General features: G+C 38.4%; 1 protein-coding gene and 1 long non-coding RNA gene across 4 annotated transcripts in view; both read right to left on the bottom strand.

Moving 5' to 3' along the window:
* Nucleotides 1–1,090: 1,090 nt before the first annotated feature.
* On the bottom strand, nt 1,091–4,035 carry LOC118239712. Its single transcript, XR_004772526.1, has 2 exons — nt 3,720–4,035; nt 1,091–3,610 (listed from the first exon to the last, which is right to left on the bottom strand). It is a non-coding gene; the product is annotated as an uncharacterized LOC118239712 (long non-coding RNA).
* A 5,924-nt stretch (nt 4,036–9,959) lies between these two features.
* Nucleotides 9,960–23,956, bottom strand: part of Mmut (methylmalonyl-CoA mutase) — a 29,667-nt gene continuing 15,670 nt past the window's right edge. For all 3 annotated transcript variants that reach the window (XM_027387473.2, XM_027387475.2, XM_027387476.2), the window contains exons 7-13: nt 22,382–22,493; nt 21,371–21,486; nt 18,079–18,194; nt 16,932–17,063; nt 14,850–14,997; nt 14,177–14,344; nt 9,960–10,088 (exon numbers count right to left, since the gene is read on the bottom strand). In XM_027387473.2, coding sequence (XP_027243274.1) covers nt 9,960–10,088; nt 14,177–14,344; nt 14,850–14,997; nt 16,932–17,063; nt 18,079–18,194; nt 21,371–21,486; nt 22,382–22,493 — 921 coding nt within the window. The remainder of the gene's footprint in view (nt 10,089–14,176; nt 14,345–14,849; nt 14,998–16,931; nt 17,064–18,078; nt 18,195–21,370; nt 21,487–22,381; nt 22,494–23,956) is intronic.

The raw sequence follows: 23,956 nt of genomic DNA, 5'->3' as shown, positions 1-23,956 counted from the left end.
ACTAAGGAGACCCCCTTCACAGCAGGTAGTCACAGTTACCATGAGGCATGCATGTATATTTCTTTTCATTTCCAGGGGCTAGACATGGAGTGTGCAATACATAACACTGGGTTATATAATCATAATTTCTGTAGCAACGGGGCTCAGGCTCTCAGAAAGTACCATATTTTCTATGCAGTAAATGTTTTATTTTGCTTTTACTGCACAGTTCAAAGACATCACAACATTGTCTCAGTCCTTCTACCAAACAGTTTATTTTGCCTCTATCGTCCTTTCATTAAACAGACAATGGTACCCAGCTCTCACGGTGTTTGGTGGCATATGTGAAGGTCTCTCTGGAGTTAATCTCGAAATGAGCAGTGATTCTCTTAGTGGTTTTAGAAATAAATTAAAATGATCACCTTCATATTTGGCTTTTTCCAGGTATATCTGCACTGTGGAGACTATTTGTAAAAGCATAATTACCACCTGGTGGTGGTGCACACCCTTAATCCCAGCACTTGAGAGACAGAGGTAGGCTGATCTCTGTGGGTTCGAGACCAACCTGTTCTACAAGACCTAGTTTCAGGACAGCCTCCAAAGCCACAGAGAAACCCTGTCTCAAACACCCACCCACCCCAAAAGAGAATAAAAGCATAATTACCTTAAATCAAAAAGGACATGTCAGAGACAGAGCCATCTGCTTCATAGCCCTCAATATTTAATGTGTAGGTATTGATTTATTCTCTCCGACAGAAAATTGTCACTAATATTGTTCAGATGACCATATGGTCTGACAGGACTGACAACACTAGAGGGACAATTAGACAGAAATTCATGAAGTCATGGAATCTGAGGATGACTTCACATTGCTCTAGTCTTGTACCTCTCAAAGCTAGAACGTTCCCAAGATGACCGAACAGCAAAGCTGTGGGTCTACAGTTCAGACACACAAAGGCTGTTGGATTTGCAGTGAGCACAATTTAAGGACGAGGAAGTCATGTTTAGCGTACAAACCCTAACTCCTGCACTTGTGAAGCTGAGGCAAGAGGACTGTGAGTTCAAGGCAACAGTGAGAATTTGTCTCAAAGACTCAAAAGTCACAACAGCAAAAAGAAGACAACACTTATATTGCTTTATTTCCAAAGTAGTAATATGTTATAACTGAACAAAGACTAGTCAAAACAAAATCACATTACAATGAAAACAGCTTGCCTCTGACTTCAGAATAAAGCACCGGATTGTTCTGAAATGAATTATTGATTTCTGCACTTCCCTTCTTAAGTCTTTTGAGTAGTTATTTATTATGTTTAACATGTAAAACAGACTTTCACAGTGAAATGGTGAATAGCACGAGGTCGCACAATAAGAAATTTGAAATGAAATGACACAGGTCACAAAAATTAGTAACCTAATGAGTCGATGTGAATCAAGGATAGATTTACCAACAGAATTCAACATTAATCTTGTCTTAGTTGCAGTGCTAATAAACTGACCACCTCAGCAATCATGTGGAGAACCGTTCATAAGCAATTACCAACAGAACACACTCCGAACGATGACATTAGGAGCATCTAAATGGATTATTAAACAGACATACTTTTTTTTCTGAAAGTGCCTATGGGTGGGGGATTTCAAAAGTGAACATCATTTCAAAAAGGGAACATCAGAATCCTGAGCTTAGAGCGCCACCTTCTGGTCGGAAAGGAAAAAAGAGAAGGCGGAGGGGAGAGGCAAAGAAAAACAACAAAGAACAATTCTTAATTAAGAAAATGTGTGTGTGTGGGGGGTGTGATTCTTCTTTCAAAATATTTCTAAGAGCATCTTACATAGAGATAAATGTAACAGTCAAGGGACAATAAGATGGCTTTGAGGATAAAGCACCTCTTGTGCTTGCAAGCCTGACAACCTGAGTTTGCTCCCAGGACCCATAGGTTTAAGACTAATCCTAAAAGTTGTTCTACTTATGCAGCGAGTTGCGCACATGCCAACCCATGTATATGCATATGAATGTGCAAACCATCAGTTATGTCTTAAAAGACATTCTATTCATGTGCTGGAAAAGCCAGAGTGCATACAAAATTCTAGTCTTGATCCATGAAAATTTTAGAACTTAAATTTCCTTCATTTTGACATTATATCTGTGTTTTCAATCATGAAATTACTGAGGATCAAAAGATAGAGTAGGAAAGGACAGCGGTGTTGGCGTGCCTAGGGGCTGAAAGGGGAAGCTGGGAGTGATACGATGCATGTATAAAACTGTCAAAGAAAAATAAAAGGTGTTTTATTTTCTTAAAATCTCCAAAGCAACCAGGTAGGTGATAAGAGACAACAGATTTACACAGCAAATCCCACATACAGGCAGAGATCTTTTTAAAGATAAAATTCACTTTCTACAAGTCAGTCTTCCAAAGTATGCTCATGTCCTCTACATCACTGCCATTCTGAGCAGTACCTAAGTAGATAAACTTGCATGCTTAGAATGTCTCCAACACATCTCTGTAATCACCTCTTAACTATTCTCTCCACTCTTGTCCATAGAGAGCAGCTTACACACCGCAGTTGTGCTTCTCCATATGGTGAAAATTCTTATGCAGCCTTAAGAGTAAAAACTCAAATCCCTTTACTGTATAGCTTTCTAAATGATCGGCCTTTCTTCTGTGATTCACACCTTTCCATGTTTTTTCTTTTTTTTTTTTCAGAATAGCAGCAGTAGGACATACTATGAGATCAATAGGGGTGGAGAGATGGCTCAGCAATTAAGAGCATCAGCTGCTCTTCCAGAGGGCCTGGGTTCAATTCCTAGCACCTACAAGGCAGCTGACACTCATCTGTAACTCCAGTACCACAGAACCCAGTGCCTTCTTCGGACCTCTGCAGGCAGCAGGTACCCAGTGGTGCACAGACATAGATGCAATTAAAACACCCACACACATAAAAAAGCTTTAATAAAATTTCCAAAAGATTAATAAAAATATTAACAATTATACTTATTGACTACAGACTGTATCATAAGCCAGGCATTATTACCCCAAATACATAATTATGACAAAATATGGGAAACATAGAATTGATTCTATTAATTATATGGCTTTTATGCACTCGTATTATTTTGCAATCAACACCACCATCCACCTCCAAGAACTTCTTCATCCTTCTCAGTTGAAACTCTGTATTCAGAGAAAGTCTCATTCCTGGCTCCACTCTGCCCAGCTCTATAATAACCTCCTTCTCTGTGTAAGTACTCAGAGTCTCACACAAGTAGAAGCATGCAGTCTTTGTCCTTTGTGATTTGCTTATTTTCCTTTGCACAATGCCTTCTAATTCCGACCATATTGTAGCATGTATTAATATTGCTCTCCTGTTTCCAGTGGAATATTTCATTATAAATGCATACCACATTTTGTCAGTAGACAGACACTGGGATTGCCTCTTCCTTTTGACTTCTACAAACAATGCCACTATGAACATCAGTGTCTATTTGTCACATTGATAAAATTAAAATTCCTATAGACTCGATAGCCTACAAAAGATGTTTAATTTTCAGATATGGAAGTGGTGAAGTCGCTGGGCAGTGGTGCCTTTAATCCCAGCACTCGAAAGGCAGAGGCAGCCTTTGGGACAGAGAAACCTGTCAAAAAAAAAAAAAAAAAAAAAAACGAAACAAAACAAAGTGATGTAAAGATCAACACATCAGGCTCTGTTAAGGGGCATGCTGAAGATAGCTTCCACCTTCTTACTGTAATGGGAACAGGGACCAGGGTCAGTGGGTCTGTGGTCTCTTCTTATGAAGACATGAATTCCATCCTGAAGACTCGGCAGTGATCCCCTTATCTAACCTACAAACAGTATCACACTACAGCATTCAAAGTACAGACTGAGCTGACAGTGCAGGACCAATTGCTGCACAAGGATGTTTGGATCCCTGCACTCACCTTTTTTAAAGATTAAAAAACAAAAACGAACAAACAAACAAAAAACCCTATATACCTAGTGTTACGATAAATCTTTTTGCCAAATGCCGCTGAGCCCCACCGCCACATGTGAGCTTTACGACAGCCGCCCGCCCGAGTTAGGCCCAAATGAATACACAGAGAGACTTGTATTAGTTACAATGCTGCTTGGCCAATGACCAGGATTCTCATCTGTTAGCTCAGTCTCAATTATCATACGTCTATATATTTTATAAGACTTATCTTATCGGACGCCTTATTGGCGTCCCTCCTAGCTGGTGGATCACATCGTGCCGCTGGAGCAGGAGCCGAGGGGAAAAGAGGGCCCTTCCTGTTTCTCTTTCGCTTAAATATGATTCTCCTTGCTATGTCACTTCCTGCCTGGATCAGCACTTCTCTACTACATTTCCCAGAATCCTCTTTGACTCCTAGTTCCATCTAACTTGCTGTCTCATTGGCCAAACAGTATTTTATTCGATAATCAATAAGATAAACATACACAGTAGTACATTCCCCATCAACCTAGAATCGGAACTGCTCAGCCATATGGTAATCATGTTTAGTTGTCTACAGGACTTCATCTGTTTTCCACAATAGATGAAACACAGTAAATTTCTCCAGGAGATGAACAAGGTACCCATCCCTGCCCCCATCCTGGCCTTTTGTTCATTTCCTTACTTTTGGACTGTGATAGACATTCTTGCAGGGGTGAAAAGAAATGCTGATTGGTATTGATTTGCATTTAAAGACGAGGAAGTAATGGTGGTGAATATCTTCTCCTGTGCTTTGGACAGCTACGGGATTTATTTTGAGAAGTGTCTATTTATGTCCTTTGCCCACTTTAAAAAAATATTTTCATTAATTCTCTGAGAATTGCATACAAGCATACAATGTATTTTGATGGACATTCACCCCTAGTCCTCCCAACCCCACCCAGATCCACACCCCACCTCCATTCCCTCTCAAATTCTGTCCATTTTTTTTTTAATTTCTTGTGTATGAGGGTTTTGCTTGCATATGAGTATGCATGCCATGTGCCTGCCCACTGCCTGCAGAGGCCAGAAGAGGACATCAAACCCTGGAACTGGAGTTACAGTTGTGAGCTGCCGTGTAGGTTCTGGGAACAGAACGTGGATCCTCTGCAAGAACAAGTGTCTAACCTTGGAGCCATCTACCCACCGCTTTGCCTACAACTGGAATATTTCCTCTTTTGCTTTGTTGTTGGGCTGGAAACTATTCATATATTCTGGAGATCAGCTGCTTATAAGAACACACTCTTGTAATTCTTTCCTTATGCAGCTACATATTTCTTGTGTAGTGTACCTTGAGGCACATTTTTTTTAATTTTTAATTTTTATTCTTCTCTCATATATTCCATCTGACTGAGGTTTCCCCTCCCTCCCCTCCTTCAACTTTCCCTCTCCTCCAGATCCACCCTAACTAACTCCCTCTAACTCCTATCAGACAAGAGCAGGCCTCACAGGAAGTCTCAACAGATAACAAAATAATTGAAATAACCCCCTGTATCCTAACAGACCACCAAGGATTAAGGCTGGATTTCAACAACAGAAAGCCTACAAACCCATGGACACTGAACAATTCCCTACTGAACAACTCCTGGGGCAGGGTAGAAATAAATATTTTTTAACTTTTATGATATTAAGAATTCCATTTTTCCCTGATATTGCCTGTGCTTTTGATATTACATCTAACACATTACTGTCAAGTTGTGTTCCTTGTTTGCTCTTATTTTTATATTTGGTCCAATTTGGGTTACATTTTTCAGATGTTGCAAGTTAAGCATCCAACTTTATTTTCATACACTGTTTAGTTTTTCCATCACTGTTACCTTTGTTTGGGCCTACTCTACCGATTGCTGGCAGTTTTCTGTTCACAGCATATAGAGAATTAAACATAAGCAGTGTGTCAGTCCACTGAGCCAAGGAGAAGAGATCCAAGTTCAGGTGGACAGGGCAACTAGATAGGAAATTAAACTTAAGCAGAGTGTGCGGGTCTCACTGGGCCAAGGAGAGAAGATCAGAGTTCAAGAGAACAAGGGATCTGCAGGGTAGAGTATCAGGAAAGGAGTTACTTCTCAGAGAAAAACACCAAGGAAGCCCTCACTATCCACGAAGGTTGAAATTCCTGGGAAAGAAGCATGGTCAAAGGAAAACCAACAAACAGCATGTTTGCACAAGATTGGGGAAAGACTGATCTAACCCCAGCTGCAGTTAATGAATGCATTACATTCAAATCCTCGGAATACCACTTGAACATGAAGCTCTAAAAGCCTACACCACATCCATCCTGTCTCACTTCCCAGTTATGCTGGTTAAGCAACTTCCTGTCGTCCTTTACCCCAGCTCTCCTCCGTCTTGGCACAGCCACTCCTCCTCTCTCAACTTCTATGAAGTTTACTTTTTAAAAAGACATTTAAAAGAGGATTTTTTTATGTCTTTGCCATAAAGGAATGATGGAAATTCAAGGTGATGAATATGCTAATTACATTGTTAGAACCATGAAAAGGTTATGCATTTAATAAAACATTATACCATACCCCCATTAACAAATGCAAAGCTATTCTTGCCTCTTCCTAACAAAATTTTAAAAAAGAAAAGAACTGAATCAGCTACTTGTACATTCATTAAAGCTGTCTTGATGAGAAAAGGCAAAGTTGTACATATTCTGTGTGATGAAGGCTATCATCACCACTCAAACTTGTTAGGTTTTAGATGGGGCAGAGTCTTCCAGAGAATATCTAGGTGGACTACTGAGGAATAAAGAGTTTATCAAAAAATTGCCAATGCTGTGACACACAGAGGAGCAATAACACGGTGAGGACTTTGAGGAGAGTTCAGGCCCCAATCACCAGAGACAAACAGCATGATGGGTAGAAATGGAGGTCTGTTATCACAGCTTTCTGAAGATGGGAGAGGTTTCACACAAGAACTTGGATGTGGGCTCTCTGGTCCCCAGACAGAGAGAATAGGAGCAGGAATTGTGGCCACTCTTTTTATGTGAACGAGCTTCACTGGTAAAGACTCCTGGCATGAGTTGCCTGTTACTCAGTGTATAGGGTATCTGCAGGAGGAGGGCTGAGCTGAGGATGGATTCTAACCACACTCTTACAAATCCCCACTGTACCAGGTTCATTAGTAACATTAAAGGAACTCTCAGAACAAGAGTATTTTTTAATGACTGTTTTGAGAAAGAACATTTCCACATACCTTGGAGAAAACCTGTTTGCATAGGTGTCAGTGTCATTCTTCCTCAGTGTTTCTATCACCAAATATGGACTTATTGTTTCTACATGTGCGGCTGCCATGTTGGATAGCAAACACGGACAAGTATGAATCCCTGACTCGAGTGCCTTTCTCCATGTAGGAATATAAAAAACATCCTCTAACTGCTAATACTGTATCCATAGTTAGGTGGCTTCCAGGGTTAAGCACTAAGATTACAGTAGAAAGGTAAAACAGTCAGTTCTGTGGCCTGCATGCACACAGACTAACAGACAGGTATACACACAGACACACAGACACACAGATACACACACACTATATCAATCATTCCTGAATCTTTAATGATACTGAAGAGAAACTTTATACGTCAAGTTCTTATTCAGTTGGCTTTAATCACATGAGAGTTGATCTTGAATGGCCCACTAGACCCACTCATTAGACCCACTCTTTGAAGGGGGCCCAAAGCCACTACTCGATACACTCCAAACCTGCAGCTGCTCTCCCAGAATCCTGCTGTCTTCCTTCCTGACTGCCTATTTGCAGAGAGCATGCCCCAGCTTGTGCCTGAGAACAGCAGCCTCCTTGTGGCCTTTTGTACGTTTTACTCAGTTGTGTAAGTAAACTCTTCATATTAAATCATAAAGCATATGTTGCTGTCCCTGGTGAGTATTCTCATTAAACCCTAACTGATACACATTTTCTTATCTCTGCAGTTCCACACTGTGTGTGCAAGGGTCTACTGTTTCTCACTGATCTCTTTACCCTTTATCTGTACATGCTTAAAGATGTTTGTTCTATGCTACATGGCATATGATTTTATCACCAATGTTTGATTGCAGGTGACTGATGGGGCTAGGATGTGGCTGCCGGTGGCACTGACCTTCGACCCAGGTATCTCAGTAAAGAAAACCCTCTTGGTAGTATATTTTGAACGTGCTCCATAATATCACTAAAACCTTCTGTTTTGATTCCAGCTCACATCAGGAAGATATAAGGTGGCAGATGCCTTCCTAATCTTTTTTATTATTATTATTTTATAATATGTGAAGACTGTGGAACATTCACTTTCTTTTTATACATGGTCATTGTTTAATTCCAAAAGTGCTCATTGGTAAACACAGAGGTTTTGATCCAAAGACAGAAAAATTAGACAGGACGTTTCCTTTGGAATTTTCTAAAATAAATGAATAGTAAAATGTTTAAATGCTGGCATTTTCTACATATAATAATGACAAACAATCTAGAGTAAGGCCAAGTTCACCACTTATGCATCATGTTTCTGGGTACTGCAGAAAATATTTTCAAATAGTGAGATTATTGACTCCATTGTGTTGGGGTTCAGGTAAAAAACACATGATAAACATAAAATCTGGTAGCTTTTGATGACTATTCTTCTCAAAGTGATCCTCAAAGAGAAATGTCAGGAATTGTAAATATATAAAGCATAGTATAGGTCATGTCACCAAGCACATAATGGAACACATTCCAGGAACAAAGTATTTATTGAATATGTGTTTCTTTATTAAAAAATTACAAGATGACACAATGAATATATTGCTGACCTTGAAGTCAAACTGCTCATCTTTGAAATGCAAATAATAATCAAGATGCCCTCCCCCAAGAGTCATGTTCTGAAAATTAAACTGTATTATAATGTAGTTTAATTCTATAACAACATATGATTACGGCCTTCAAAGCCTACTCTCTGATTTATGTTACAGAAATTTACAAAAGAACTCTCATTACTTATTTCACCTTCATTGAACGCCTTATGCTAACAAAGACTGATTCTCTTCCTTTACTGAATAAATTCTTCAACATCACACTACAAGGGTTCCTTGGACTATTTTTATTTTTGTGACTTTAATAAGAAAATGTATAGAGATCAGTATGGTTGTAGATCTGAAGATGTACTCATTTTGTGCAATAGACTTAGATCACTATTCCAGAAGAATCCACATGGCCATCAGCACTTCATTTAAGCAAGTGTTCACAAACATCTTTTCCTGAGTTTTGAGTCAGGCCTGACATTAAGGACATCACATTCTCACGCTGAGGAGGAACTGAACATTCCTGGAAGATAGATCTGTCTTTGTCCCCTATTCCATCATTCAGTGTATGACTCGATACTTTTACTGAAGCAATGGTAGACCTGGATGAGGATCACAACCCCAATCTATTTCCATACATAAAAACCCTCCACTATTTCTTCTAAGATAAATGTTACTATTTTATTACTACATTAACACAGGAACTTGAGTTTCCAGTAATCCAATCAATACTAAATTGACAGAAGACATCAATCAAATTTGTACATGTAGAGTTTAATTATTTGCCCGGCATGTTAGAACATGCCTTTAATCCCAGCACTTGGATGAGAGAGGCAGGCGGATCTCTGTCAGTTTGAGAACAGCCTGGTGTACAGAGTAAGTTTACAGAATAGCCAGAGCTACATAGTGAGACCCTGTCTCAAAAAACAAAGAAAAACTTATAATTATTTATAAGTAACTTATAATTATTTATAAGTAACTGTATTATTAGTTATTTCTAAGCAGTATACCATTTTAATTTTCAAAATAATGTATCTGAGAAATATTTGGTGTAGATGACTTTTAGAGAATTTATTTTTAAACTCAGACTCTTTAAATGTGTGTATTAGCATGACATTGTGTTTACAATATGGGTCTTTTATTGTGAGGCTGCCAAGACAGGCACATTGACAGGTGTTGGAATTACCTGAAGACACAGCTTTACTCTTCTTTGGTCATAACTAAAGATCCAGATGTTACATAGATTGCTGTTTCTCTGCCAAACACTTCTCAATATCATCAAGCACTTGAACGGCAGCTTTGGGAATCCGGGTGCCAGGACCAAATATATTGGAAACACCAGCTTCATATAGAAATTCATAATCCTGTCAAACATATTTGCTTGATTAATAGAGACATGATTAACTTCAAAGAAACATACTTTACACATATGTGCTTGCGTGAGTGTGTATACCTTTTCTTTACTTCTTCACCAATGCCAAAAGCTTTCTCAGCTGGCACACTGTTTGCATGTGAAGCTGAAACAAGTGCCTTTCTCCATTGGGGCAGCTAATAATAACCAGCATCACTGTGCTCAGACCCCAGGTCTAAATCAGAACCCTGCCTGGTGCTGTCTGCCATGGGAAGCTATGTGACCCTAACGAGGAAGGAACTGCACTTTAAAACCTACTTTTTCTCTCTTCTAAATCTTTACTTCTTATCATTCTCTGTGTTTTCTGAATTTAAAAGTTTTTTATTTCTTTTCTCTTGGACACATATCTGTCACAAGTGAACAGTGATGCTTTGAATCTGGCCTCATGATAAATCAGGTTGTCTGTTTATGAAGACCGGTTGTTCTTCTGTGCTGCTGCAGCAGCCATTAGCTTATTTTAGTGACAGCCAATGTTTTAGTGTAAGGGTTCCTGGGGCACAAGCACTTCCACAGGCTTTAGGCTACATTAACAGCAGAGCATATTTAGCTACAATAGTAAATTTAGTGTGTGCTGTGAGGGTTGACCCTTCCCATACAGGTCAGATGGTCTATCTATGTTTAATTGTCTCAACGGTAGTCTTTTTCTCCCATTTTCAAATGATCAAAACTAAACACTAAATTACAGATCAAACCAATCATCTGCCAAGTACCCCTTCCTACCTTTGTACTATTCTTCCAATAGATTTTTTTTTTTGCAATAGTATTTAATACATATTCCCAACCTGTGTCCTTCTTGCCTGAGTTTCTGAGAAGAGATCTCACATCCCATCATCTCTGTATCCCTAGAGCTGGTTCTATAAGCACTGAAAATACACCAGTGTCTTAAGAGCCCCTAAGATGACCGAAGCATCTGGTAGCAATCAGATACAAGTTGAGAACAGGATTGAGAGGCTGCCTTCTTCTCCTTCCTAATAACACAGCATTCCATGACATTATCCTCGCATCTAAGCTATGACATGGAATGGGGTGTTCAGCTGGCAGGCTGTGGGGTACTCTGATATTCTGTAACTCAAAAGAAGGTCTGACTTGCCTAAGTCTCACAGGAGCTTTGTAAAATGTACCCTCGTGGGTGAGTTAAATGTTAGCAATACCTGAATGTGGGCAAAGTGCACACAGGTATTGTTTATGATGTTTTTGTTTTTGCACCTTAGGTATTAATTTAGAATAATCTCCAAATACAAAGGTACTGACAAGGTCTTCACCACACCAGGCCAGGAAAACCATGCGTTACAATGTGAGTAGGATCCACGTGTCCACTCGGCTAGCCTAAAGCACTTTAGAACACTGACACAAAGAAGACAAGATCCTGGCTGAGTGGCAAAGTAGCGAAGATGGGCATGTTTAATCAAACTGCAGAAACTGTAAATGCTACATGTTTCAATTTAGTGTTTAATCAAACTGAAGAAACTCTAAATGCAACACTCTGTGTCACACTTTCTAATGCAGTAGCTAAGTGCCTTTGAGTTGAGAAACAGCAGCGTTTCACATACACCCTATACTATAGTTTCATCAGTGTTTCCCCAAGGCCCACACGTTAAAGGAATGGACCCAGGCCTTTGCTTGACTGAATGGTGCTGAAGTGCTACAGGCAGGGTCTGGTTGGAGTCTTGGGTCACTAGCCTGAGAATTCCTTCTTCTTTATCTTGATGTTGGACCCTGAGGTGAATTATTTGCCTTCTCCATGCTTTCCTTGTAGATCCCAAAGCAACAGGAGCAATAGACAATGAACTGAAATCTCTAAAACTGTGAGTTAAAATAGCTTTTTCACTTTGAAAGTCACTTATCTTAGATATTTGCTACAGCCGCAGAAAACTAATAAGTATATGAGCTCTGACTACTTTCATTACCTAATAAAGGCTACCCATACTATACAGAAGTATGTCAGCAAAAGCAGCCATGCTCAGTCTTAACCTTACAGTAAAGTATAGAAAACAGTTACAGATGCTCTCGGTGACTCTATCAAAGAAGTTAATGTGACGTGAAATACATTTCTTGAAAATATCAGCTTATTCACATGGCATATATAATCTTTTTCTTAACTCTTACTTTAATCCAGCTATCTTCCACTGGTTAACTACTTTAATTCCTACAGTTTAATATCATGCCATAGAGCTTAGTAATTATAATTTCCATAATGGCAAGATATATAAATTACTTCATAGACAGGCAATCTTAAAGAATAATAGCCTTTATTAGTGAAGTGTGGTAGTATGTGCCTGTGATTCACAGAAGAGGAATGCTTGAGATAAGGAGTTTGTTACAATCTAGCCAATGTACTGAGACCCCCATATCAAGAAAAGAAAAATGTAAATAAATTGATCTTTTTTCCTAAAAATAAATTACACTTGTGAATATAGGAAAAGCATATTAATAAAAATGTTTTTGTGTTGACTATATCATATTAAAAACCTTATTGATGTAGGAAGAAAACAATATGCAAGCCACCCACTGCATTATTGACAATCTCCCAGCCTCATGCATATGAATTTTCTTATTTCTTAATAATGTATAAATTCATCATGCTATTTAGTGAGCTGCAATAGAGGAATAAAGATTATACATCTAGAGAAAATCATAGTTTACTGGTGGATATTGTAGTGGAGTCTTTGCAGCACCTACAAACATTTACTTTCCTATACACTCATAACCAATCTCTTCCTAATCTTAATTAAAAATGAGAAGTGGTTATCACTGGAAGCCAGGTAGGGAATAGGCCTTTTTCACATCTTAAGTAATTCTTCTAAACCAACAGTAATAACATGGGATGGTGGCCTATCACCTCATTAATAATTAACTGACATTATCCATTTCTCCATTAAAAGAACTCAAATTTTTGAGTATCCACTTCCTTTCCTAAAACTATAATACTCAGGACAAGGTGATTCCATGTGCTAGCAGTATATTTTTCACTCCACAAACTCTACTTCAGTCACAATAGTTTCACTAGTAAAGGAGTTTACTAAGCTATGGCAATGGCAAAACTATGCAAAACAATGGCAAAACTCTGGGGTAGAGCAACATTCAAGGATGGGATTATTGAAAAAATGGAGGAGTGACCCTCTTGCAGATGCAAAGCTGCATAAAAGACCCACTGAAAGCCACTAGACCGCTGTCCAGGGTTGGACAGACACACGGCATTTATATCATCTTCCTCCCTCTATTATGAAGCCCACTGCTCTTATCCGAGTCTCTCTGCCACTGGTAGATAGCAATCAGAACTTCCTGGTAGTTTTCTCATATAAGTTTTGTAAACAGTTAAATTAAATGCTATATAATGAATTAAAATATCACCTTAATAGAAATAACAGTGCCTCCTGTCTGCAGAATTTACCTAGTGAAATCCCCAGGATATAATTTGCCTATACATCTAAAACAAATTCATCCTTAGAAATATGCCTATCTGGAAAAAAAAAAAAAGAAATGTGCCTATGTGTCTGTCTGTCTATCTGTCTGTCTGTCTGTCTGTCTGTCTATCTATCTACCTACCCGTGCATGACTCAGTCCTGCATTTTCTCCAGTTTCATAGCCTGATGCATATGCATGGAGGGTGAGTAGTGTATATATTTTGCTTTTACATAGCAATTTGCTCTGAATTATTGAAACCTTCCTTCAGGGAAGAAGCAAAGAAATTCCTGAGACTAGGGACGAAAACAAAGTTCACATGTCTGGGATAGCTGAAACTTGCAAGATTCACAAGAACCCCACCCCAAGGCTAGAGAAGCAGTGATGAGGAGACTGACCAACACAGGTACAATGGGGAAATCCTTCTGATCCTGATTGACTAAGCTGCCTAAGTCCTGCAGACAGCTCCAGGGTGGGATCTTTGGTGATGCATGTGCTTTTGAGTCACCCCAGCTCCTGTAACTAAACCCTCACCCACACTCCTGCTAGGAACTCCAGTAAAAAACCTGTGTGCGAGTGCCCACGTGTATGCACGTGTACATGTACCTATGTGCAGAAAATTATGAAGAAGAAAAATACCTGTGGTGGAATCACGCCTCCACACATGACAAGGATATCTGGCCGTCCCAGGGCAGTAAGTTCTTTGATAAGCTCAGGGACAAGGGTTTTGTGACCAGCAGCAAGCGTGCTGACGCCCACAGCATGTACATCTGCATCCACGGCCTGCTGAGCCACTTCCCGGGGAGTCTGAGCACACAGAAACAGAGACAGGTCTCTGGTTATATGAAGGGAGAGGAAAACAAAGCACTGGGGTACTTAAGGCAATGTCCCATAATTCTTACTGTCACTTCCTGTTCTCTCATTGTAAGATTCCAAGAAGTAGCGAAGCTACTGATGCAATGAACAACCAATACTGTATGTGCTTCTGGGACTGGAATTCACCAACTAAAGTCTAAGTTAGAACAAAAAAAAAAATCTACCCAAGAAATCTTCAAGGTAATCTTTGTGGACCACAAAATACCAAGCCTTAATGGTAAACTTCACTTTCCAAAGTCTCAGAACATTTCATTCTCAGTGGACATTTATTTTCATAAAAGTCTGAGTTAACATGAACTTTTTGTTTTTTAATTAAAAATTAATTGGATTATATACATTAGAAAATGCAGAATTTGCTGGTGTTTTTGAAAATAATTTTAAAAACATCATTTTGGCTTTTAACAATTACTTTACTTTTTCTAAATGTGGTACATACCTGAAAAAGAGGGCCTATATCCACATCAAAACCAAGATCAGCAAATCCTGTAGCAATGACCTTGGCTCCTCTATCATGGCCATCTTGTCCCATTTTTGCTACAAGAAGACGGGGTCTGCGACCTTCACATTCCATGAATTTACTAACTCTGGAGACATTTTAAAAGGCAACAATAGTTAAATATTAACTATTCAAATGTAAGATATAAAAATCAATGTTTAAAAAAAAACAAACCAACATTTACCCACATAAATCATTTAAGAATGTCCATTTACATACATCTCATTAATATCTGTGTTTAATGGTGAGAATGCCATGCAGGCCTTGAATATGGTTATCTTCTGTTTAGAGCCAAGTTTGAAAGATGGCACAGCCTGTGAGCCCACCACACCAAGAACAGATAAATTCCTAGATAACTATGGCCTACTAAAATTAAATCAAAGGGCAAACACCTGACTCATCTACAACAGACAATGGAATTAAGGCAGAAACAGTCTCCCAAGAAGGAAAAGCTTGGGACTGAAGAGTTCACTGTGAAGTTCTACCAATCCTTCAGAGAAAAGATAACACTGAGGCTCTTCAAAGTGCTCCATAAAACAAAGTGGTGAGGAACACTACCACACTCATCTGTGAGGCCAGTATTACCATATAATGTGGCCCATTATGACAATATGTAATCAGTGTGCTTGTGTGTAAAATGACAAAACACAACATGAATTTTGTTTTTTAAAAAGAGGTTCCTTCTGATGACTCTTACATTGGTTATTTAACATTTAGTGACAAGCGTGTATAACAGTCAACACAGTTTTTAGAAGTATGTTACACAAGCTGAAAACAACAATCACTCAGAAGCCAGTACTAAACCCAAGAAACAAATCATATTACAACTTCATGTCAGGCAGTGGCAATAGTCCTCACTGTCCACTCAATGAAGACTGATTTTACATTTTGCACAGGTAGCAGCCAGGTGTTCATTTTTCAAACGGGAAAATTAACTTTGAACTATTCAAGCAACTGAGCCATGTGAAAAAAGTTATGAAAGTCTATAGCAACATGATTGTAAGCTCGAGAGCTTCGGATATGAAGCAATATCAGTATCAATTAAATAAACAAGTGTTTAAAATGAGAAACTTCTAATGGCAACTATGGTGCAAGATAAAGATAGTACTCATTTTGTTAAATGAATATTAGTTTTAATATTTAACTTCATTCTCATTAGTCGGTATATTTCAGGGAATTATATATAATTCATTATAGTCATAAATTATTAAATGGCCAAGACATCTTCAGAGAAACACATCATGAGGTGGCTTTGTCAATGTGCAAACATTATACAATATATATAAGCTTAGTGGTACAGCTACTACACATCTAGGCTCTATAGTGTGTGGTGTGTGTGTGTGTTATAGCTTTCTGTTCCTACAGGTGTTGAAAAAGAAACACAAAATTAAATGGACTTCAGGAGAAAACAGTGCAATTAAGATGCAGCAAGCAGAAGCATGTGATGCTGCTTGTAGCCTGCATACCATGTGGTTGTACACCATTTCTACAAGTAGGAAGAGGACACTCTAAAATAAAAATGAAAAGAACAGCAAACAAGTAACAGTTTACTATTGTTAGTTATCGTGCACTGTACATGATGGTAAGTGCTATACCTCTACATAACTAGCAGAGAGCAGGTGGACAGCTGCATCGCCATAAACACATGACTGTGACCATGGCTACATCACTAGGTACAATACCAGTGGGAGACACGAATTAGCATTATTATAATCTTATGGGATTCCCCATTATGTATACAATCTATGGCTGGTCAAAATATCAAAGTTTCACATACTGGCACAGGACTGGGTATTTATAGTTATAGTTATGAATAATAAATTATGTAAAAATTATAAATTATATAGGTTAATTGTGTACTATATATTATTTGATATTTATTCCTTTTATAAGAATAAGAGACTAGAAAAGTCAATGTATTTCCCAGGTAGCAAGACAGTAAGGCATCAGCATGCTCAAAGGAACTGTATTAGCACGAAGATGAGAGCAGAGCTTTAGTGAGGTAGCTCACACAGCACCTACCTCTTGATGGCAGATGTTATCTCTTTACTTTCTCCAAACTCCTGCCGATATGCTCCACTCACCATACGATCATTAGCTTTATGCTCACCAAAAATCTTCTTCAAAGCATCTGTGATTTCTCCAACTGTACATCTACAATATTAAAAAGAGGTGCCAGGGAGAGCATTGATTAACAAGAAATCGATAAATGTTCACATCAATAATCAATACAATTCAAATATTTTGTTAATAAATAAAAATGGGCTGTAAAAACTCAAGAATGTTTTTAAGATACTATGAAAACATCTTTCCTGAGGATACTTAATATAAAAGTGATCTTTGGTGCACTGTAATCCCTTCATAATATCTGTCAACAAAAGAAAGACTAAGTAACCTGAAGTCACAAGTCAGTAAGTATCAGAAGGCAACTCAACAATATCTCATTTATCAATACAAACAGGCAGAGCGAAAGTAGCACTGATATTTCCTGGTGAGAAATCAAACTTTCAGTGTGTTCCAAGGACAGTGGTGAACTCAAGGAAACCAGATGGGAAACTGTGAACTAGGCCATGACATCAACACAAAATAAGAGAGTACAAACACATTCACACGTACTCTATTGCCATTCTCTCCGTCCCCCCTGCCTTGTCACTGTTCCCTCTATTTTCATCTTACAACACTAGACTTATCTAGCAACAAAGGAGAAAGAATTAGTGTTGGGGGTCGTTTATTCTGCTGGTTGCTTCCTGATTAATTAATGATTTAAACGCAATGACAATAACTTCTTTTTTTTTTTAACAATTATCGGATAAGAGTTTCCTCTCTTTCCTCCAAAGACTGACTATGTCAAGGTTGTACACACAGCCTTGCTCATACAACTGAGTACATCAGATCTCAACCTACAAATCAAAGAAACTGATGCATTATAATAGTGCCAAGTGTTCTGAGCTACAGTGAATTACACAACTACTAATTTTTCTCAAAGTGTATTGGTATCTTAAGTATCAATAAGTACTGAAATGAGAAAAACCAGTATAAAGTTTCTAATAGTTTCATTATTTTCCTTTAGGCTCACAGAATTTACAGACATGATGTCTGATTTGAGTACCCTCTGAAAAGCAGATCAAACTTTCATTATTTGGAAATCTCCAAACTCCCACGTGTTCACCTTGCACGGGCTGCATCCACAGCAAGAGCCAAGATATTGCCATCTCCAGTGGCAGCACACTGGGTAAGTGCCTCAAGAGACCGCTGAGCCAAAACTTGATCCCTGCTGGACTTGATCTTAGAAAGAAGAGAAGGGACAGCTTAGTGAGAAAGGGCGATAAAATAGGTACTACAAGATTAAACCCTGTCACATACGCTATTGACCAAATTCCGTAATCTTTACCTCAGAAAAAGGGAAAGCAATAGAACAGAATAGTATTCAACCTAAAAGTATGTTCATTCATTCAGGATTCTGTAAAATAATTCTGATTTAGCACAAAGTCAACAAATCAGAAGCAAGCAGAGCGGTAACTTTCCAAATAGTTACCTGGGCTTTTCTGAAGGGATGGCACAATAAAAACAGGTGGGCCCTTTACAGGGGAATGTCAAGGAACCTACTCAATGAACAGTGGGAAGGAGACCAGGCCGAAGCTTACAGGTGAGTTTAACTGTACCAGAAGTGTCCTTTAGATGACTGACAACATGCCGGCCATAATACGTATTGCTATTCTTTTTATTTAAAACTCATTCTAAGAAGTGACCTTGCTGGAGACAGAAAAAGACTGAGAAAGAAAACTAATAGAAAGCATGGCTAAAACCATGTCTCCTCAGGTCCTAGCTCTACTGTGCTTTGCCAACACTTGTATGGTCAACATTACTCAAGCCCAAGTCTCACAAGCTGCACCTCCTGCAAATAAAGTCCAAACTATGATACTTCCCATGATGCCACTGAGATTATATCATCTGTTATCAGAGACGGATGGAAAGTGTGTATTATAGCACAGAAAAACTCAATTCCAAATCCTCTTCAAAAGGAAAAAGCTTATTTTTTGCTATTAAATGACTACATGTTTTGAATCTGAATTATCCATCTAGGAAAGGTGTGCTAAAGTGTGGTGCTTCTGAGTTATGACACCTAATGCACCGCAGTGTGGTGGTGTAGAATTAATAATTGTGATAAGCCTTTCTATAGAATTTAAATAGAACAGAAAGCATCAAAGGGCATGGAGCATAGTTTATAAGAAGGGCATGGAGTATAGTTTATAAGAGTATTGTTTGTAGAAACTTATCTTCATAACAGGTGTACTCACACGGTGCATATAGCTAGGCATTAGGGAAAATGCACCTTTTGCTTAGAGTTAAGAGTCAAAAACACTGGAAACACACTAGTGCTACAATGAAGCAAATAGGCACAGGGATCTACTCATACTGGGTTCAACTTCCATCTGACAGTCACTTAAGAAAATACAGACATCTCTCCAGACCTGCTTCCTGTCAGATTGGATTGATAAAAAGAATAATATGACTCCTAACAGAATTAAATGAGGAGAATGTGTGTCTAACATGACTGCCGGCATAGCACAGACACTCAATACATCTGAGTACTAGAGAAGAAGCAGTAAGAAAAAGAATGCAGAATCATTCTTGCAGGAAATAAGAACCTCTGCAAGTAGGAACTGTACTGACAGCCAGAATGGCTTACAAATTCAATCCTTACATGTATTTTCAGCAGTTATGATCCAAAAACCTGGGTTAGTCTTAAGTTCATGGAATTCTAAGCAATTCAGCTCCAGCAAAAGTATGCATGGGCAAAATTTTTCAATTAAAATTGGTAAGTATTAATTAAGTATCAATTTCTGGCCGTTTTACTGTAATTATGGCGATGTATTGTATCAAAACAATGTCCATACCCTCCTGATATTTTATTCCTGAATTTTTAAGAAAAAAACAGTAAGCAAATATACAAGTAATTATCTAATGTAACAGAAGAAATAAAGCAGATTAGATTGAAAGAGAGATTGAGCAGTGAGTGGAGCCGGCAGGCTTTGGGTAGGAATGACTATGAGCTTCTTAGGTAGAGTGGTCTTGAGACAAAGCCTGGAAGCATGCCTTTCCAAGTTCATCAAAACACTAATACTCCTTAGAGTAAGTAGGTAGTTAGAATTACCTGGACAGAAGAGGACTAAAATTCAAAGAGTAAAATTACATGCTAAAAATAACTGGGATTAGGGGCTGAAGTAAAAAAAAATTACATGCTAAATTAAGTAGGATTAGGGACGGAAGAAAAAAATCAATAGAAAATTAGTGTTCAGGTAGTTCAGTCTCGGGGCATGGGGGTGGCAGGTGTACTAACAGTCAAACACTGCTGTATCTACTTCTAAGGAAACCTCAGAAAATATATACTTGAACCCAGTACTAGAAAAAGCTCAGGGAACCACAGTAGAAACACATTAAATTGATTTTAACTTCTGATTTGTCATGGTTCTAAGAGTTATTCTAGTTTTAAATGCTTGGAAGGCTACAACAGAGCCTTCCATTTCTCCAGAAGCCGAGTTTCTCTTGCCCCAGTAAGGTTTGGCATAGTTTATGGTAAATGGGCTGTCCCAAGCCTTGACAGTATATAGTTAATAGGAAACTAAAGTGCAGGAATCAAGGGTTTCCAGCTGTAATAAATACTGAGACACTGTGACTACAGGAGACATACAGCTCCTTGCTAAACAGAGCACTTCAAGATAAAGTGTGATACTTGATTTAGATTAAGTTTGAAAGTGGAAAAGAGGTCATTAAATATCTACAAAGAATTCCATATAATCTAACTAGAAAAAGTCTATTTAGTTTTTATAGAATGTTTGAACTAAGAGAGAAAAAGTTTATTCTTAATCAGGGAAAGTGAAGAAAAAAATTAAAAGGGGTTGATTTGTTTGCTTGCTTGTTGCCTCAGAAATAGTGATGACAAAAGCTACAGACTAGGAGACAAGACAGCTTCAGAGAGTAGAATATATGTGACAACTGTGAATGTTTTGTCTACTTTCATATAACATTTCAGAAAGAAACTGAAATAAAACAGAAGCATGGTGCTCACCAAGATGAACACAGCATACTCCAGCAAAATGCAAAAAGCTCCCGAAACACTGAAGCTTACAAAATTGCTAGCAAAGACAGTTTGACAAATCAGAAAGCAGATGAGCCATGGTCTAGTGGAGGAAACATACAATGAGAGCCCCTGACTCAATCACTGACCCTAAGCTGCACTGTATTCTTACTTTGTGACTTTAGCACTACAGTATTAAGAAACATAGACTGAGTCATGATTGTCCAATTATTTATTCCAAGCAAGTTTCCCAATGTCTTACCTTTAAAAAATATGAGAAGTAATACTGACCTCTTCCAGATATTACAGAAGCGATGTGGAACAAGTAAGAACTCAGAACCCAGAACCCAGGACTTACTTATCAAACAACAGTCAACAATACCTTCTTAAGTTTTTCAATCTGCTTCTTACGCACTGAAGTATTGTCAATGGCCAGGACTTCTACAGAGTCTTCTTTCTCCAACTGATACTTATTTACTCCAACAATGACTTCAGAACCTATTGATTGCCCAAAGAAAAATAACATGTGAATCTACTCATAAATTGTCTCCTATTGGAAATGCTCTGATTAGGACATATTTTTATAAGTTAATAATTTTAAGTAACACTCTTATCTCATAACAAATTTTAGCATAATGCAGAAACTCCATCCTGGGATACAGGTAAGATGGGAAGAAGTTACACATTTACGTAATGGATTCTCTGCAAGGTCAGGACAGACTGAGAAAGCAAAGAGAGTGGCGATGCCCAATACCTTTCTAGTATTTTCTAGAATTTTCTTACAGCCAGTTGTTAACTGAAAAGATAGTTTTAAAAATCTGTCAATAATAAATCAATACTATGAGCATACTTTCTCACGTCTACAGGTGATTCACCATCGCATCCCATTTTACACTCCTTAGTTCCTTCACAGTACTTAGCATCGCCAGTGATTACTTAGTTTCTTTACATGTTCAGTTCCTTTTTACTGCAATGAAATCTCTATACGCTGAAGAGTTCATGTCTGTCCTGGCCACAGCTGCATGTGCAGCCACAGCAAGCAACTCAACCAGTGAATACCAAAAAGTATCCCCAAAGTGAATGAGTGAATTCTTCCATGGAGAGCACAAGGACTGTCAAGCATGCTATCCTTAATACTGCCATTGCCTATCGCTCACATATGCACATCTATGTTAGAAGTACATATATGCTTGCCTGTGTGCTTGCAAGAATACAAAGGCACAAGATACAGACATATAAATATATTTGGATGTGAAGATATGAGAAAATTTTATCAAAGCCCTAGTTTGACATTGTTATGTCATTTTAAGATATATTTGTACCAATTGTTCATGGTATCCACAGAAAATTGAAATATACATTGAAATATACAAACTTTTCTCTTTTCTCTTACCAGAATCTATTCTAGCCTGTCTTCTGGCAGCGCATTCTTCAATGCGAAGCTTAGGTATTCCTTCAGCTACAGCTTTGGCCATTCCACCCATTTCTTCAACTTCATTTATGAGCTAACAGAAAGAAAGAAAGAAAGAAAGAAAGAAAGAAAGAAAGAAAGAACAAAAAACAAAAGGAAAAAAGACAAAAGCTAGTAAAAATAAGAGATAAAGCATTTACCCTAGCCTTATATTTTATATATATCCCCTAATAGCATGCAAATTATAAGCCAAATGTTAATCCTTTATAGGAAAGTAATTAATTAAGCACAAGGGAAATAATTAGAAGTTGTATGCTTAAAGCTATCTAAAAAGACAAAAGAAAAAATTTGAAGTATAGCCTGGAAAACCTGAAATTTCTCAGTCACGTCTTGTGGGGAAAGGCCAACAATAGCTCCAGTTCTCTAGCCTTTATTTTTTCATGAACAAGGTTTGCAAGGTTTATGACTCCTTAAGAAAAAAACATGTCAAAATGCAATTCTACTTTTAATTTGAAAAACAAAAGGTGATATCATTTGTGTGTATATTCAGCGAAGGAGAATCATCAAAAACCCAGTATAATATTGAATACAATATGTATATGAGATGGGCATCAACACAAAAATCAGAAGAGATCTTGATGCTTTTAGAAAGAATAAAGAGCTTCGAATTTCTGATCACAACTACTAGAGGCAAGAGTGTAAGAAGTTGGAATGAAAAGCAGATTAGCACTAACAAAGTTGATCACAGAATCATGAATAGAAACAATTTTTAAACCAGATCTGCTGCTGCTCACTAATGGGTTTGTGAACTTGACTGGGCACACAGGAAATGAAGAAAGACAGACAGATACAAGTCAACATAAGCAAAGCTGGGATGGGGTGGACCCTAGCTCGCAGGTGGAGAGAAATAAATCAGTCAAGAGCAATGGCCAGGAAACTCGGTGCTTTTTATGTACAGCTCAGGAAGGGTTTGCTAGTCTCCATGTGGAGTCTCTCCAAAGCAGCAGCCTCAAGCTGTAGTCATCTAAGAGGAGCAGCTGCACTTCTGGTCTTGCACACACTGTCAACATCTGCCTATGGACCAGCGGAAGGCTTTGTCAGCTCCCGTGTCTGAAGCACTGAGGTCCCTGGCAGGGCTGTGCTCAGGATTTCCTTCCACATTGATTCAGGGCTTCCTCAGCTTCCCAGTCAAGGCTAAGAGCACTATGGAGAAACTTTCAAACACATAAAGTTCCTAGGAAGCTTCTATGAGCAGAGCATCAAGATTAACAGAAAGATGCACAATTAGTCAGAGCTCAGAGACTAAGAAACTGTGGAATGCTCCACACCGAATGGGACATCCACATCACATCTTTTCCTCAGGGGTGCAGGTGATCGTTGTGGAAGAGGGAGTGGAAAGGTTCTAAGAGGTAGAGAAAGTAGATTATCTGGAGAAAAACAGTTTTCCAGGCATGGCCATCCAATTGCATACATGGACTCACAGTGGCTGTCTGGGACTGCAGGCAAAAAACCTGCACAAGATTAAGCCAGTGAAAAATCTCAGTATGGATAGGGAGA

This window comes from Cricetulus griseus (genome assembly GCF_003668045.3).
Source record: "Cricetulus griseus strain 17A/GY chromosome 1 unlocalized genomic scaffold, alternate assembly CriGri-PICRH-1.0 chr1_1, whole genome shotgun sequence".
In the NCBI taxonomy this organism is placed as follows: Eukaryota; Metazoa; Chordata; class Mammalia; order Rodentia; family Cricetidae; genus Cricetulus; species Cricetulus griseus.
Note: the sequence above shows the minus strand (reverse complement) of the source record. Positions and strands in the feature narration are given on the sequence as shown.